The 15,072-nt window shown below is 53.2% G+C and overlaps 2 protein-coding genes across 3 annotated transcripts in view; one reads left to right on the forward strand and one right to left on the reverse strand.

Moving 5' to 3' along the window:
* Window positions 1–15,072, reverse strand: part of GRXCR2 (glutaredoxin and cysteine rich domain containing 2) — a 50,518-nt gene that overhangs the window by 24,486 nt on the left and 10,960 nt on the right. Inside the window, exons 5-9 of one of the 2 annotated variants that reach the window (XM_074883586.1) lie at window positions 14,124–14,239; window positions 13,613–13,884; window positions 11,750–11,839; window positions 10,746–11,009; window positions 420–649 (exon numbers count right to left, since the gene is read on the reverse strand). In XM_074883586.1, coding sequence (XP_074739687.1) covers window positions 420–624 — 205 coding nt within the window. In that variant the 5' untranslated portion in view covers window positions 625–649; window positions 10,746–11,009; window positions 11,750–11,839; window positions 13,613–13,884; window positions 14,124–14,239. Of the gene's footprint in view, window positions 1–419; window positions 650–2,719; window positions 2,748–10,745; window positions 11,010–11,749; window positions 11,840–13,612; window positions 13,885–14,123; window positions 14,240–15,072 lie in introns of those variants that run through there. The other variant, XM_074883587.1, reaches the window with a different exon arrangement.
* The window catches only part of SH3RF2 (SH3 domain containing ring finger 2), a 41,710-nt gene that overhangs the window by 5,085 nt on the left and 21,553 nt on the right, over window positions 1–15,072 (forward strand). The window contains exon 2 of the mRNA XM_074883585.1: window positions 12,190–12,459. Within this exon, the coding sequence (XP_074739686.1) occupies window positions 12,190–12,459 (270 nt within the window). The remainder of the gene's footprint in view (window positions 1–12,189; window positions 12,460–15,072) is intronic.

Genomic DNA, 15,072 nt, shown 5'->3' on the forward strand with positions numbered 1-15,072 from the left:
ACAGCCACATCCCATCAGGGTTTATCTCATTCTAAAAAACACTGAGTGTGACCTGAGCATTGTTTCTGCAGTGCTGGCCTGCACCTCGCACAGAAACACCGGCGCGTGCCTTTTCTCCTTCGCATGCAGTTTTAGCACTTGTATCTACCACGAAGAGAGTGAAGTCACCTCGATATAGATTGCCTGACAGTGCACACCCCACAAGGTTTAGGTGCAACCACCACAAATTCAAGAGCACAGAAGCAGGAAGCTGTGCAGTAGCGACAGACACTGCTGCAGCCGGGAGGATGAGCCGGTGCCACACACACCAGGACTGAGCCGCTCCTTCGTTTCTGTCGGAGGGAGGCGTAAGGCAGAGCCACAGCCTCGGAGTCAGGGCACGAGGGGTAGGTCAGGTTCAAAGCTTAAAGCGAAAATACCGTTTGGATGGGATGAAGGGGGAGAGGCCCAGCTGCGCCGCGATGCAGGGCAGGCGTGACGGGCGGCTCTGCCGAGGGCTGGGCGGTGCGTGATCCTCTGACATTCGAGGCCGTTTCGGTTGCTGACAAACTCTCCTCTGCGCTCTCGATGGGTAAGCAAGGCTCCTGGCTCGGGAACGCAGCAAAGGGCAGCAGGCACGGCCATCCCTGCCTGACCCCGTTAGCGGTGCCTGGAAAACACACAGGGATACTTATTGTGCTTTTGCTGCACTGGTGCCAGCTGCTGTCGCCGGCAGCTGCCCCGAGCGCGTGCCGCTGCCCCGCAAACCACGGTGCTGCGGGCGGGCAGCAACGCCACGGCCACTCCCGGGCAATCCCACAGGGTGGGGGAGAGCCAAAGGACCTCCATGGCCAACATCAGGAGCCAGTTTCCCTGGTTTTACAAAATTATGTACCAAGCTGCAAACACATAAAAGTGTTTTAATTTGTTACCAAGGCAATGAGTCAGGCTCAGATGGCAAGTCAGGAATAGAACAGGGTTTCTCAGCATGCGTGTTCACCTGCTAAGTATCGTGGTCAGCGAGGAGGCTGAAAGTCTGAGAGTCCTCTTCTCGCAGAGTTTCCCTACTGGTGGCTGGCTACCGTCCCCGGGCCCACAAAGTTGGTTACTGGCCTGAGTTTTTAATTTTCCCCTCCAGAGGGAAGGGAGAGGAGGAGGCACACTCATGCGTGGCTCTGCTGGTACGCCAGGGCTGGAGCTAAAAGGTGTCCTGAGAGAGGTGAGGCTGGACCTCGGCAGGGACAAGGCCATTCACTGCTGCTGCCTACACCTTGTCTTGCTCTCCTCTACTTCACCATAGGAAAACTGCGGTGCTTGCACTTAAACACTGCACTTTGTTCTGCTGTTATGAATATTCAAGTATTCAAACTCCTTTTAGAGTCAGGACCCCACTGTGCAAGGCACTAGGCAAATGAATAAAGAACCATGACCTTTTCTTATTAAGAAAGCCTTTGTCCTAGGAGCTAGTAAGTGGGTATTGGAGCTTACCCCGATTTGGGGAACCCCCATTTTTTGATGCCGGGACAGGGGACACAGGACACAGTTTAGGATCCTGTTTTTAAGAGTTCTTTGGCAATCCAACCCCTTTAAGAGGGTTTCCTTTGGGCCATGAACAACTGACGGGCCCAGAATTTCTCACTGGCTTTGCAGGGAGGAAAAAAGCAATCCTCACCTGTTGGGAAACCATGTTGGCCTTCATCTTGTGTAACTGGGCTACAGAGTCGGTCGGTCTCCCCTAGGAAATGGAAGTACAGAAAGGGGAGAGCTGCTTCTTTGTCCAGCCCCAGGTCTGGGCAAGATGAGGACACCCAAGGCCAGGCAGACAGTGTCCTCCCTGGTCTTGGCCTACAGCTGAGGCAAGGCCCAGCTGGTGGCCATCGCTTCACGACAGCCATTAACTCACCATCAAAATGGCTGCTAAGCGGAGGTGGCAGGCTAATGGGGAGATGTACCATCGTTAATTAAGCAGTTCCCTGAAATGATGTGAAAACTAAATACTTGGTTGTTGGGCAATCAGAAGGCACAGGGCCCTGGCAGCTTTGAACGGTGGCAGGAACACAGCACAGACACCAGCCTTGGCAGGCCCATGGGGGTGGCCAGCACCGTCCCTCGCCTCCCTCCCTGCCACCATCGCATCCCGGCTCACAGAGCGCCCGTCCCTCCGTGCCTGTGGCCCCGCTGCCCCGGCCTGGCAGCGCGGGGTGACAGCGGCGTCAGCTCACTCCCTTTCCCGGCACGGGGAGGGCACTAAACCAGCAGGGAGAGGGCTCGGGAGCAGCAGGAGCAGGGAGCGGGACGCAGGTTTCCTCCCTGCATGGTAAACAGCCACTTCTGAGAACTGCGGTGCTGAGGCAGAGCATCATGACCAGGCACGCCGAGGGCTGACACAGGTTGTTTTCTGTGTGGCTTAAAACCATGACACACAACTTAACCACTGCCCAAGACTGCTGACTGCAGCAGAGACAAAACCATCTGATAGCAGCAGCGACGAGTGGAAGAGGCGTGAAAGGGTTTCGTGCAGACGCTGCAGCATCACCCCGCTGCGCCCCGTGCCAGCCACCCCTCTCTCCTCTCACCAAACGGCTCCCCAGGCCCGTCCCTGCTCGGCCGGTGCCCACCTGACTCTGCCTGCGACTCCGGAGCAAAGCCACGCTCAGGTCCAGCTCCTGGCCCGCACGCGCCTTGGCACTCCTCCTGCCCACCTCAACCTCTCTTGTGGTTTCACACAGGCAGAACAAACCCCGATCTGGCACCGTCCTCCTCCAGCGCCGCAGGGACGTTACGGACACGCAGCCGGGCGCGTCCCTCCCGTGGCCGTGCCTCAGCCATCGCTGGTGCAGCACCCGCTCAGCCTCGCCGGGATGGAAGCTGCTCTGTGTTTTCTTTAATCACTCTCCCCGTTTTCCATGTCACCCCTGCAGCACAAAGCCAGAATTACAATAGGTGAAGCTCAGAAGTGGTGCAAGCCTGGCTGCGGTGGCGTATCAATGGGGGGGGTGTTAGCAGGCGGTGGCAGGGTCCTGTTCACCGCTGCCATCACCAAGAGCCACAGAAACCAGCCCCAGCAAGAGGCTCTAACACCAGCTCTGCAGACTCCTTCCGTTGCTTTTCATCCCCTCAGTCTGTAAATCACACCCACTTACACCTGTGACTTAAGAGGATGTTTTCCAAACCCAGCTAAACCCGTGCAGTTTGCGTCTCCAGCTCCCCCGGGAAGGCTGCTGGCTCACAGCGCGGGGCGGCCGCCAGCTGCAGCCACGACCAGCACTGGCCTTGAGTCCCAGCAAACCCAGGAGGGAACTGGGCAGAGCTGGTGAGCTCTGGTGCTGGTGTGAGCCGGAGGGGAGGGGCTGGGCTCTCCCTGGTGCTTGGAAGATGGGAGCAACCCTCCTCAGGGGAGAAATAACGCAGAAACCACCCAACTGTCTGAATCCTCAGAATATAATTATATGAAGAGATTGAATTGACAAGTTCACTTCTGATGGTTTTGTTCTCTGTGACAAGGCTGAAGTTATCTCTGCTGATGAAAAGCAGAAAAACAGAATTGTAATGGCAATTAATTTACATTCAAATAGCTCTTTTCATCCAACTGGATCCTAAAGAGCCCTGAAACTGCGCTAGCTGAGCACACAAAGGAGCTGATGTGGGGCTCACTCATCCCGCCGGAATGCGGGCAGCCAGTGGCAGGATGCTGAAGGCGGCTCGCAGAAAGTTAGTAATCAAAATGGATGGCAGTTGTTATTGATTATCTCTGTGGAAAGCCAGCATGTCCTTTGGGCTCAGTGTGTAGATAATAACCAGCTCTCTGCTCACGGTGTGTTCATCACCGCTCCTCGGGAGCAGGGCCCGGGCTGTGCTCTCAGATCTGTCCTGGAGTCACTGTCTGCCTCCCGGCAAGTCACCCACATGCCCCCAGTCCCATCCCCGCAGGTGAGGCAGGGACAGGATTGCCACCATCATCCCACCCTTCAGCCGCACAGCCTCTTCCGACTGCCGCTCTCCAGGGCAGGACCTGCCGCTGCACTTGTGGGGACCGCTGGCTGTCCCGCCCTCGCCACCCTCCCTGCCTGCGCAGCAGGGTCGGGACACGAGCTTTCCACTTCCCACAGACACTGAATATTCTGGATATTTCCATGTGTGCCGTGGAACAGCCCGTCCCTGCACTGAAGATGCAGGTATCTGTGCAGAGATTGATGGGTCACGCTGGGCCACAGTCGAGAGCAAAGAGACTCGAACATTTCTTCAGCCACCCTGGCACACCTCTAGTGCTCGCTTGTAGATCTTGGGCAAGGAAACGTGCCCTCACCCACTGCACACCACCTCGTCACATCGCGCAGTTCTTGAAGGAAAAGGAGTTGGTAGGAAGTGCTTCCTCCATCCGTTGGTACTGACCCTTCTTTGCTCCACAGCAGCAGCTTTCTGGATGGGAGGTTCTTTGGTGCACCTCAGTATAGTTTAGTGTTTAGGCTGTACTTGGGGCCCTGCTACCCAGGCGCAGAGTGGGAGCGATGGAGTTTAGAGGCTCTCCAATTCCACATATTTCCCTGAAGAGCAAGTCCTGGCCAATCCCAGCCGTGGCAGCCCTGACGCTGCCCCGCACCGCACACCCGTGTGCCAGTCCCCTCCGACCAACACCAGTCCTGCTCCAAAATAAACACTCATCAAAAACCACTTGCAAACTGAACCCACAGTACCCAGTGGGAGAAAAATCAAACTGGAAGACAGCCAGGACTGTATTTCTCTTCTTCTTGGCACCATCCTCGAAATAAATTGTTCCTCTCAAGGAGGCTGTATTATAGAAATCGTGTATCTAGAGGACTATCGCTGCCTCTGCACAGCACGGATATTGAGCTCTTCTGCACAAAACCCGCCGTGCCGGGGGTGGGAGAGGAAGGCAGAGCTCGCACAGAGCACGGGGCTGCGCCGCCCCCCCCCGCAGGCTGTGCCCCGAGGGTCACCATGGCTCCCTTCTGCACCACCTCCGTCCCCTCAGACTGTCCAGGTGACACAGCTGGGGCTGGTCTGGCTCATCACTGCCCACTCCCCGTGTCCCGGGTCTGTTTCTGGTCAGTCGGCCTCTTGCAGAGCGGGACAGCCCCACAGTGCCGCTGTGCCAGCACGGGGGGCCGGGGCTCCCCAGGCATCCCGCACCACAGCTGGCTCCCCCGCGCAAGGCCCTGCCTCCCCCCCGAATGTGGGGTGACACCCATGAAACCCAGATCAGGACCAGGCCCTCGGTATTTTCCACAAAGCCACTCAGCCAGCAGGGGAGGAGGCCACACACCCGGGGTGGCTGCCTGCCTTCGAGGGACGAGGCGCAGCAGAGAGCGACTGCGGGCATTTATGAAAATGAGAGATGGCAAACCGTCCGCTTGCAGGTCCAAACCCGTCCCGGGCCACTCCTGACCCATCTGCCAGCGGCCCCACGGGGCTGCCCCCACCGTGGGAGTCACCAGGGACCCGATGAGGTTTGGGGGGCCCAGCCCAGCGGCGCAGGAACGGGGACATCCGCAGCAGGCAGCGCTCCTGCCGCCCTCCCTTTGGCACGCAGGATGGCAGTGGGAAGTACCCCTGGACATCACCTGCAAGAAGCGCTTCCAGGGATGAATTTGTCACTCAACCCCTGTGTTCATCTGTGCAGTCGTGGAGGCTGGTGAGGTCAGAGCACCTGGGAAGCAGGAGGATCCCACCTGACGCCGTTAGCGGTGTCTCGCTGGAGTCGTTAGCAGCGAGTCTTGCTTGGCAACAGGTGAAGGAGTAAATGAACCCCGGGCGCAGGGACATTTACAGCCTTGTCCTCACACTCACCCTGGGGTATCACGGGCAGCAGCCCAGTCTGCTCGTGCAGAGACGGTGTCACCGCGGGGCCGTGCTGCTCCTCGGGCTGGTTTTAAACGGAGTCGCCTGGGACAAGGTTTATGGGTGTTCACAGCCTCCATCAGAAATCTGCCTCCCCGCTGCACTCCCTGGCTTCGCTTTCCTCCTTTCTCTACAAATTTTAATGTCTCTTCCTGGTGAGCCCCACCCCAGCTGGCCTCACACACTTCTTCTTTTTCTTCTCTTTTTTTTTTAAAAATACCAGTGCTATGAGTGTGTGGTCTTACATTAATCCACTGCCAATAATGAGGAAGTTATAACTAGCTCATTTAAGATAATTATAGTGTGCATTTCTCCCAGCTATGAAGAGATGCTTTGAATTGCTTCCTCACACACACACATACATATTTTTAATTTGCTTCTTTGTTTTGTATGGAGGGAGACTCAGATGTATTGGATGGCTGCCCTAGCACAGCTGATGCCAAACGCCAAAAATAGTAAAAAAAAAAAAAACAAATATCTTTTCTCCCTTATCAGCCTCAAATCCACTAAGAATGGGGACAAGGCATTGAGGTCTATCTGCCACGACTGTCCCTGCTGGCAGAGCGGCCAAGGAGAGAAAAGCATCTCGCCCCAAGACCGCGCACCGTACAGCAGTGATGCGAGAGGAGTCTCTGGTTCCACACCCCGGAGTTCATTGGCTGCGCTGTCTCCCCTGGGCTCTCCCAACAGCTCCGCAGGAGAGGGGGCCCCCCCCCTGGTCTCCAGCCGCTCAGAGCCTGAAATACCTCAGGGTGGGGCATGGTAACAGCAGGGTCATGTCTCACTCAGGCATGACGGAGACGATGACAGAGGGGGAAAAAAAATCAGAAAAAAAGAGGCAGCGTTGAAAAAGTTACAACCACCCAGAAAACAGAGAGAGAGGGAAAGGCTTCCCTCGGAGAGGCAAGGCTCCCTGCAGCGGCCAAAGGCATCGCAGGCAGGAAAAAAGCGTTTCCTCAGCACCGAAACCCACACGGGTTTGGGTTCACGAGCACCGACTGCCCTTGGCCCAAAGGTCTTGGAAAAACACCCCGTTGGTCTCTGTCTGCTCCACAGCCTGGAAAGTATCAGTGGGCAATTGGACGTACTGAGGCTCTCCCTTCTTCTACTCAGTGTCCCACTGATTTTAGAGCTTCCACAGAGGAGAATCACAGAATCATCTAGGTTGGAAGGGACCTTGAAGATCATCTAGTCCAACTGTTAACCCAGCACTGACAGATCCCAACTACACCATATCCCTAAGTGCTATGTCAACCTGCCTCTTGAACACCTCCAGGGATGGGGACTCCACCACCTCCCTGGGCAGCCCATTCCAATTCTGTGATTCTGTGATTTTAGAGCTTCCACACAGGAGAACACCAACTGAATTTAAAGACAGACACTGAACCCTGCAGGTAGGGAGTGTGCCAATATTTGCAGTATTTGGCTGAACATTCTGCTGCCACTACCACCCCACTAAAATAAAAAGCTGCCTTGGATTAACAAAAAGCAACTGGACATGCTAACGGGAGAAAAATCCACCAAAACAAACCAGGTGCCTCTTCACCCCGCGCCCAGGACCGTGTCCTTGCCCGGGAAAGCCTCTCCCTCTGCCCTCAGCCCAGAGCCAGCTACCTCCAGGCACACCTTGTCTTTATCTCTGGGTTTAATTAGCACCCCAGTTTCTGCCATTGCAATTAACCTGCTTTAAATAAAGCGAAACAGATGCCTTGCAGAGGATCTTATACATCCAAGAGTGGACAGAAACCAGCCAGAGCCTGAGAAAGAAATCATATTTGAGATACACCCGTGTTGTAGCACCGGGAGGAACGACAAGCAGAGATCAGCTGCCGGCTTCCCCAGCCTCAGCGGGGTGGTTTGCTGCAGGGCGCTTTAGTTGCTTTTCTTTGTCTTTCCTACATCTTATGAACACAGTAAAAAGCAGTGACCTTGATGTACATCCTTCTGAAAACTTCAGCTTGACAATTTATTTTGTGAAAGGCCTGCAAAGCAGGAAAGCGCCCTGTACAGTAAAAACCATACTGGTTGCTCCGTGTGGGTAGATAAAGGCTTGGTTTATGTCCTAAATAAAGTTGGGAAATCAATGGGGTATTTTTGGCTCAGTATCTGAACAGACAAACAAAATTTTTAAAAAAGCAGCAAAAACAGACCTTGAAAAAAACTGAGCTGGGCCTTAAAAAATTATTTGAATTGAATGGTATTTTGGATGAAGAGTTTGAAAAACTTAATTCAAGTTAATTTCAGTTGGTTCCAAAACCAAATGCTTTGCACTGCTATGGTTTTTTTAACCCTTCTCCTTTTTGTTTAAATTACATTGATTTTTGCTATTAAAATATTAGAAAAAATATCTGGGCAGTTACAAAGAACGTATGATTTTGAAAAGATCAGTCGTCACATGCTGGAACAGTCCAGCGTGATTCCAGTTCCGAGTACGGGGAGCCCTGGAGCCCCCGAGCCCTTCCCTGGAGCACAGGGAGCTTTAGCAGGGAGTAAGAGGCACAGATCAAAGGGCCACCCAACACTGTAATCGTTCCTTGACAAAACGTCCGTGAATGTTACCTTCTGAGTGTTCAAAATTACTAACATGCCCCAGAAGACCAAAATTCTGAATATTTTTTGGATGCTAAAGAAGCATGTAAGCATTAACTGTTATTCACTTGGATCCACAAAAGTTTGGCCACAGATTTCATCGAGTGAATGCGCTCTGCTCTCTAAAGTGAGGGGTGACATTATGCCAGTGGTCAGTGCAAGCTCCAGGAAATAGCACCAGGAAAGAAAACCAGGCTTAGAGGGAAACCTGGAAACAGGATGGGCTGTGAGATTTGAAAGGGCACAGAAATGGGAGGAAAGGGTTGAAGAGGAGGTGAAGAAGAGAAGGTTGTGACCATGGTCAGAGGAGGAAAGGGTGGGTCCATCCCAGCGGAGGGTTTCAGCCAGCCCGGAGGGCACAAACACACCTGTCCTGCCTAGTTTTCAGTTACTGATTCCAGCCCTCCTGCCCTCCTGCCTCCTCCTGCTTCTTGCTGAAAAAAGAATATTCCAGACTCTCAGCACCCCGTTGCTTGTTCACTTTTCCCAGTTAGTAACAGGCATGCATTTCATTTCAGAGTTTCTCTTATTTTTAATATATTTCCATAACTCGTTCTTGATGCCTTTTATGTTTTGCTTCATTTTGCCGTGCAGCCGTTCTCAGTTTGCCTGAGTCCTGTTTGTTTTCTGGTCGCTCCCGAGGCAATCAGAGGTCTCCTTCTGTGCTCCTTGTCCTCTTTTAACACCAGAGAGTCTGTCTCTGAGACTTTCTGAAGGAGAACTGGCCCTCCCATGTTCCTCTACTCCCACAGTCTGGTTTTCTGCGTGAGAAAGCGCGTACGTCTGCAGCGAGAGTTTCTGTGGTCCTGGCACTGGAACGGTCCCTATTTCCCATAGGAGCCCGGGGGACTGGTGGAGAGCAAAGCTGGCCCGAGCCTCACTTCCATAATTTTCTTTTTTTTTCCAGCAATGTACTTTCAGCATCACCAAGCCAAGTGCACAAATTAACAGACAAAATGAGTTAGTTAGAACTAAACATTAAACTAAGTGCTTCCTGTTGTAAATGCTCTGAAGTAAATACAGTACATAAAATGATTCTCTTGGTTCCTATTTCCTACCAAGCATCAGTGTTTGGGAGTGCCGGAAGATGTTCTCTTCCCAAAACCTAAATCATTTCCATGGAAATTTTCCACACTTCAGGAAGCAAACGTCGAGTTTCTCCCTTCCACCTTCCTGACCTCCCAAAAGCAGCTGATGGGGGGTGAACTCTGCAGAAATCCTGCCTGAGCCCTGGGCACTGACACGGGTGGATCTGGGGAAATGGGTTTTCCTCCTTCCACAGGAAAAGCCTCTGTGAGTCACTGGTACAAAAGTGCCGTCTCCCACAAGGTCAGGGGGGGTTTGGTGACTATGGCTTGGAAAAACTGTGATGCAGGGTCCTACTCATAAGGCCACAGCACTTGTCAGCCGACAGACAAAAATCCACATTTTGTCCACAGGAGCTGCAGAGCCAGCAGCCCTGTGCCCCACCAGCACGCTTCCCGTCGTCCCCGCCAGCAGAGGGCCGAAGGCATGCTGGGCCTGAATCACTCGGCCGTGGATGGAGCTCCTCTGCCAGACACAAACATTTTTCCTGCAGTTCCCACACATGACATTATAAGTCCTAAAAAGCAGAGAAGGACAATCTAGATCTGCAGAGACTGGCACAGAAGCAGCTGAAAAGCTTCTTGTCCCCAGCTGTCCTGGCCACTGGCACCTCTGCTCAAAACAGATCAAGGCTCTAGAGCTGGGGACAAGCCGGGCTTCCCCTCTTCTCAGCATGTAGCTCATGCAGCTCTGCTACCAGCTGGGAGGCTAGAAATGGAGCTCAGCATTTGGTTTTGTCCCCTCAAAATTTAGTCTGGAAGACATGGCTGCGGGTGAGGACAGGCAGCCCTGCGGCAGAGCACAGACTGCCCCCCTGCTGCGGTGCAGAGCTGTGGCTGCCTGCACTGGAGGTGCCCCAGAGTCACCTGCTGGGGTTTTTCTCTCCTCTACCAGCACAGGAGGGGCAGGAGGGACCCTTAAACTACTTTCCCATCCCAAATTCAAAGATTCCCCTCTTGGTCTAAGGAATCCTTTGAAGGAGACACTGCCATGTCCTGGAAAGCAGAGAGAAGCCAGAAAATGGATCTGTTCCTTATTTCCAGGTCCCTAGCAATTGCAGTGAAGCTCGCACAGCCAGAAACAGCAGAACAGGTAGTCAAAAGGGATTAAAGAAAATGAACCACAATGCAAGATATTATCAAAACCAAAAATCTGGTGCCATTCAAGGAAAGAGCAATACCTGCAGCTCTAACAGTTCAGGTAATAGTTTAGGATATATACGGCTGTCTTACCTCATGCTGAAAGCAATCACTGTTTGCCTCGAGCAAAGAAGCAATCTCTCCCAGAGGCACACTCCTGCAGCAGAGCCGAGCGCTTCGAGCACTTTGTGTTGGTCGCTGTTCCCAGCTGGATGTGACTGGCCAGACCACTCGTCTGCACGGGACGGAGATGCTGCGTACGGACAAGAGCCGGGGCTAGGACGGCACCACGGAGCCATCAGGGCTTCACAAACACGATGAGGAGATTTGTTCTGACAACTTCTATTTCTAACTTGTCTGCAGAGGTGATGGGACGAGGGACAGAACAGAACAGAATAATTTCAGTTGGAAGGGACCTACAACGACCATCTGGTTCAACTGCCTGACCACTTCAGGGTTTTACATTTCATACACAACTGTACATTGCAAATGGCAATCAACATAAGCAAACACAGGTTGCTTATTCCTTCTAGGATGCTCTTGTGTGGGCTGCAGTACTCTCATCCCACAAACATGCTGAAGGCATCTCCAACTTGTCTTTGACACCAGTATGGAAAGACAGAACCTTTCAGTATCGCTGATTTCCAATGTACAGGACCCCCAAATGCATATCTAGAACAGCTACGCAGGGCACAGAAAAGGTCGGCGTATTGCCTCCTCCCGAGAACAGCCCCAGGCTGCCCTCAAGTTGTACCGCGTGGGTTTACAGAGCCAAGACCAGGGACAGTCGGGGTTTATTCAGCCGTCTAAATGATCTGTTGCACTGTGTGTTAAATTGAGTTTTCTAGTATAGATAAGGGTCAGCAAAGCGGTTATTTTAAGTGAACTTTGTAGTTTCATTTTTATGAGAGTCAGGATGGTAAAGTTCCCTCATCTCTTCTGGTTTTGGTATATATCTCTTCCTATATTATACTGCAACAACAATAGCATTAAGAAGCCTCTCTTGCTGTAACCCAGATTAAAGACTGAAATAACGCCACAGTCACGCAGTGTTAAAGCAGGGAGGTAACCCCCGGGGAGCAGTAACCTGCGCTCACCTTGCTCTTGTGCTCTCCTTGACGTGCCATTGGCCACTGCAGGTGACGGCCACCAGGTCAGCTGGACAATGGCAGCGACCTCCGGTTGTTCTGAAACAGAAACACCTGGGTTCATTAAACTAGACACTGTATTAGAGGAAATCTTATAGCAGGCAATAAGATCCCATGGGAAGACTAGTTTAAGGCATTAATTGTTTCTTAATATTCTTAAACAAGTTCAGCCTGCTTTTCATCTTGATACAAATTTAGCATAAGTATTTTGGAGCTTTTCTTCATTAGAAAAAGATATCAAGAAAGGATGTGGGTAGTTAATCCCAATAAATGCATGCATAAGCCTTAGACCTCTACGTTTTTCCCAACAATTACGAATGCTTTTGGGGAATTCTATGTTAAGCATGGCTGTCCCGGATGGACTGCAAGGGCTGTTTCTTGTCCCGCAGGTCCCGCGAGCCAAGGCCCTGTACACCTACCGAGGGCACAACCCCGGGGAGCTGAGGTTCAACAAGGGGGACATCATCGTGCTGCTCCGACAGCTGGATGAGAACTGGTACCTGGGGGAGGTCAACGGCATCAGCGGCGTTTTCCCAGCCAGCTCTGTGCAAGTCATCAAGCAGCTGCCCCTGCCCGCGCCGCTCGGCAGAGCGCTCTGCAGCTTCGACCTGCGGAGCAGGGACAAGGCCGACAACAAGGACTGCCTGGCGTTTCATAAGGTACCACCGCTGCAGCGCCCGGGGGCTGGGCTCTGTTCTTTAGACCGTAGGGTCTTCTGCCACTCCCCAGCTCCCCGGGAGCTCCCCTTGGAGGTCAGTGAGGTTCCCAAGCCCCCTCAGACCCCCATGCCTGCCCCGCAGGCGCAGGGGGGGACGTGCAGGACGAGGGGCATCCAGGAAGGGGTGCAAGTGCCCGCCTCAAGCAGCACGTGCAGTCCCTCGGCTCAGCCTCTCGGCCCCGCTGCCGTCAAGGAGCAGCGGCTGATGGTGGCAGGTGTCTCTCAGGACAAAACACTCCAAGGAGACCCCTAAGAGACACTGACATAGCAAAGAAAATTGCTTCCAGGTCCGGGGATACGTCACTGATGCAGTTGAACGTACCCAGTGTAGTGGAGTCACGCATTTGCAGAGCGATACCTGAACTTTTCCTGCATTTCCCTTTATTCCCCAAAGGCTACAGAGCTGGCATTTACTCTGTTAGAGGACACGCTCTTCTGAGTAACTGCACCTCCCAGCAAAGTCAGCTGTCCCTGTAGTGTCAAAACGAGGTGAGGCAGAGCAGAGCAGAGCAGAGCACACTGCCCGCAGGCACCGGTGTCCTCGCAGAGAAGTCACCTCCTTCTCTTCCCGCTCAGGGACAGGGAGGGGAGGCAGGAGGGGGAGGCTGTGGCCCAGGCCTGGTGTCCTCAGCGAGTCAGAGATGGCTGTGGAGTGGCTGGCAGGGGGCAAGAGAAACCAAACAGCCGAGGGCCAGCTGTGGCTTCTGACTGAGGGGAGGAACTAAAAATCAGTTCCGAGCAGCACCAGACATCACCAGCAGCCCTACAGAGCGTGGGCGCTCAGCTCGCTAGTGCTGATGCGGAGAAGCCAGGCAGCCAGCCACCCCCCGTGTCATTAGGATTCACTTATTAGCAGGAGGCGCCTTCCTCGGTTTTCTGCCGTCTGCGTGCGTTTGTTTTTTCTCCTCAACTCTATTTGCTTTTGTTTCAGGGCTTAATCATTCTGTTTATTTGCGTTAGTAGGCTGCGCTCACCTCCACACCCACAGCAAAGTTCACACGTGGGGAGTTAGCGCACGTCTAAAACAAACAGATGCTTCTGCAAAGGGGCAAGAGCATCCTCCCGGCCCAGCTTTGTGACAAGTCGGTTCTTACCGTACGAAATGATAAAGACTGGAGCAGGCTGGAGCAGGTTGGAGCAGTCACTTCAGTCACTCCCTTCCGCAGGAACCTCGAGGCAGTGCCGGTGCCGTGTCCTCCACAGCAGGGGGGGAACTGGGGAGCGCGGGCTCTGCCAGCTGCCATAGAGAGATGATTTACTCCCCAGGAGCAGCGGCAGGCAGGGGAGCTCACCCCAGGGATGCTGGAGCCCGGGTGGGTGATGCAGGAGTTGCTTTAGACCAAAGCTCTGCTGCATGCAGCTTGATCTAGTTTTTTCAAAAATACGAGCTGGCTGTAAAAAAAAAAACCAACAAAACCACCAGCTGCCCAACCCGGGAGCTGCCCGCTCCCACAGGGGTGCTGCACACTGCAGTCGGCCTCCCCAGCAGCTCCCCCCCGGCACCGACTCCCGCGTCGGGACCCCCCACCCTTCAGCTTCACCCCACCTCCACGTGCCCGTGCCCTCCCCTGGGAGAAGGTGACAGTAATTTGGCAACAAGCCCACCTGGAAACTTGTGCAGAGGTTCAAGTGCGACACCACAGAGCAACCTCTTCTTATTCTTCAAGGCAGCCGCCAGCAGATAACGTTCAGACACTCAGATGAAAGCTGAGAGTCACTGGCTGAAAGATTAATACAAAATTTACACCAATTCGGATGGAAACTTTATGCACATACTCTGCAAGGCCGTAGATATTTTGGGCAGTGGGAATCAGCCTTCTCTGACCCCTCCATCCTTGGAGGCATTAAAGTTTTAGCCCCAAACTTGGCACATTAGTTCAGAAGAGAGAAAAACATAAATTTGTTTCTGTAAAATTCTTACTTCCCCACACCAGTGGCAGATATTCTTAAAAAGGTGAAATCAAAACATCTTAAAAGTTAACAAGAGTTAATTCTGCTGGGTTGCTTAAAAACGTAGGTCTTTCCAAAGAAATGTAACAATCAGTCAACACAAACTAGCTTTTTTCCTCCAGAGTATTTCAAATACCTGCACTCCAGCAATGTCAGGTTATTTCAGCTCCTGAAATAACAATCTGAGCTTCTCGGCAGCGTGACACCAATTACCTCGACACTTACGTAGGGGTTTTTCACTCGGTTCGTAGCTAAAAATGCCATTTTCATTATTAGTTGTGTGCGTGGCAATTACAGAGGCATTTCCACGCAATGGAAACCATCCAGCAAGTCAAAGGCTTTTCATGTCCTCGCCCTCGGAGTCGTGTCCACGGTCCCGGCTCAGCCCCACTCGCACCTTCAAATTAGACAGGTTTGCTGTTGTGCTGAGTAAGGCCAGACCAGGCGGCGTTTGGGCAGAAGCTGCCCCAGGACTGAGCCCCCCCTCAGCCCTGTGACCCACCCCTCCCGCGAGAGGGGGCTGGTGGCCTTCGGGTGACGGCATCGCCGGCCTCGGCAGGGCTGGGGACAACGGGGCCATGTCGGTGACCAAGCTGGGACCTTC

Source organism: Strix uralensis, chromosome 14 (assembly GCF_047716275.1).
Source record: "Strix uralensis isolate ZFMK-TIS-50842 chromosome 14, bStrUra1, whole genome shotgun sequence".
Classification (NCBI taxonomy): domain Eukaryota; kingdom Metazoa; phylum Chordata; class Aves; order Strigiformes; family Strigidae; genus Strix; species Strix uralensis.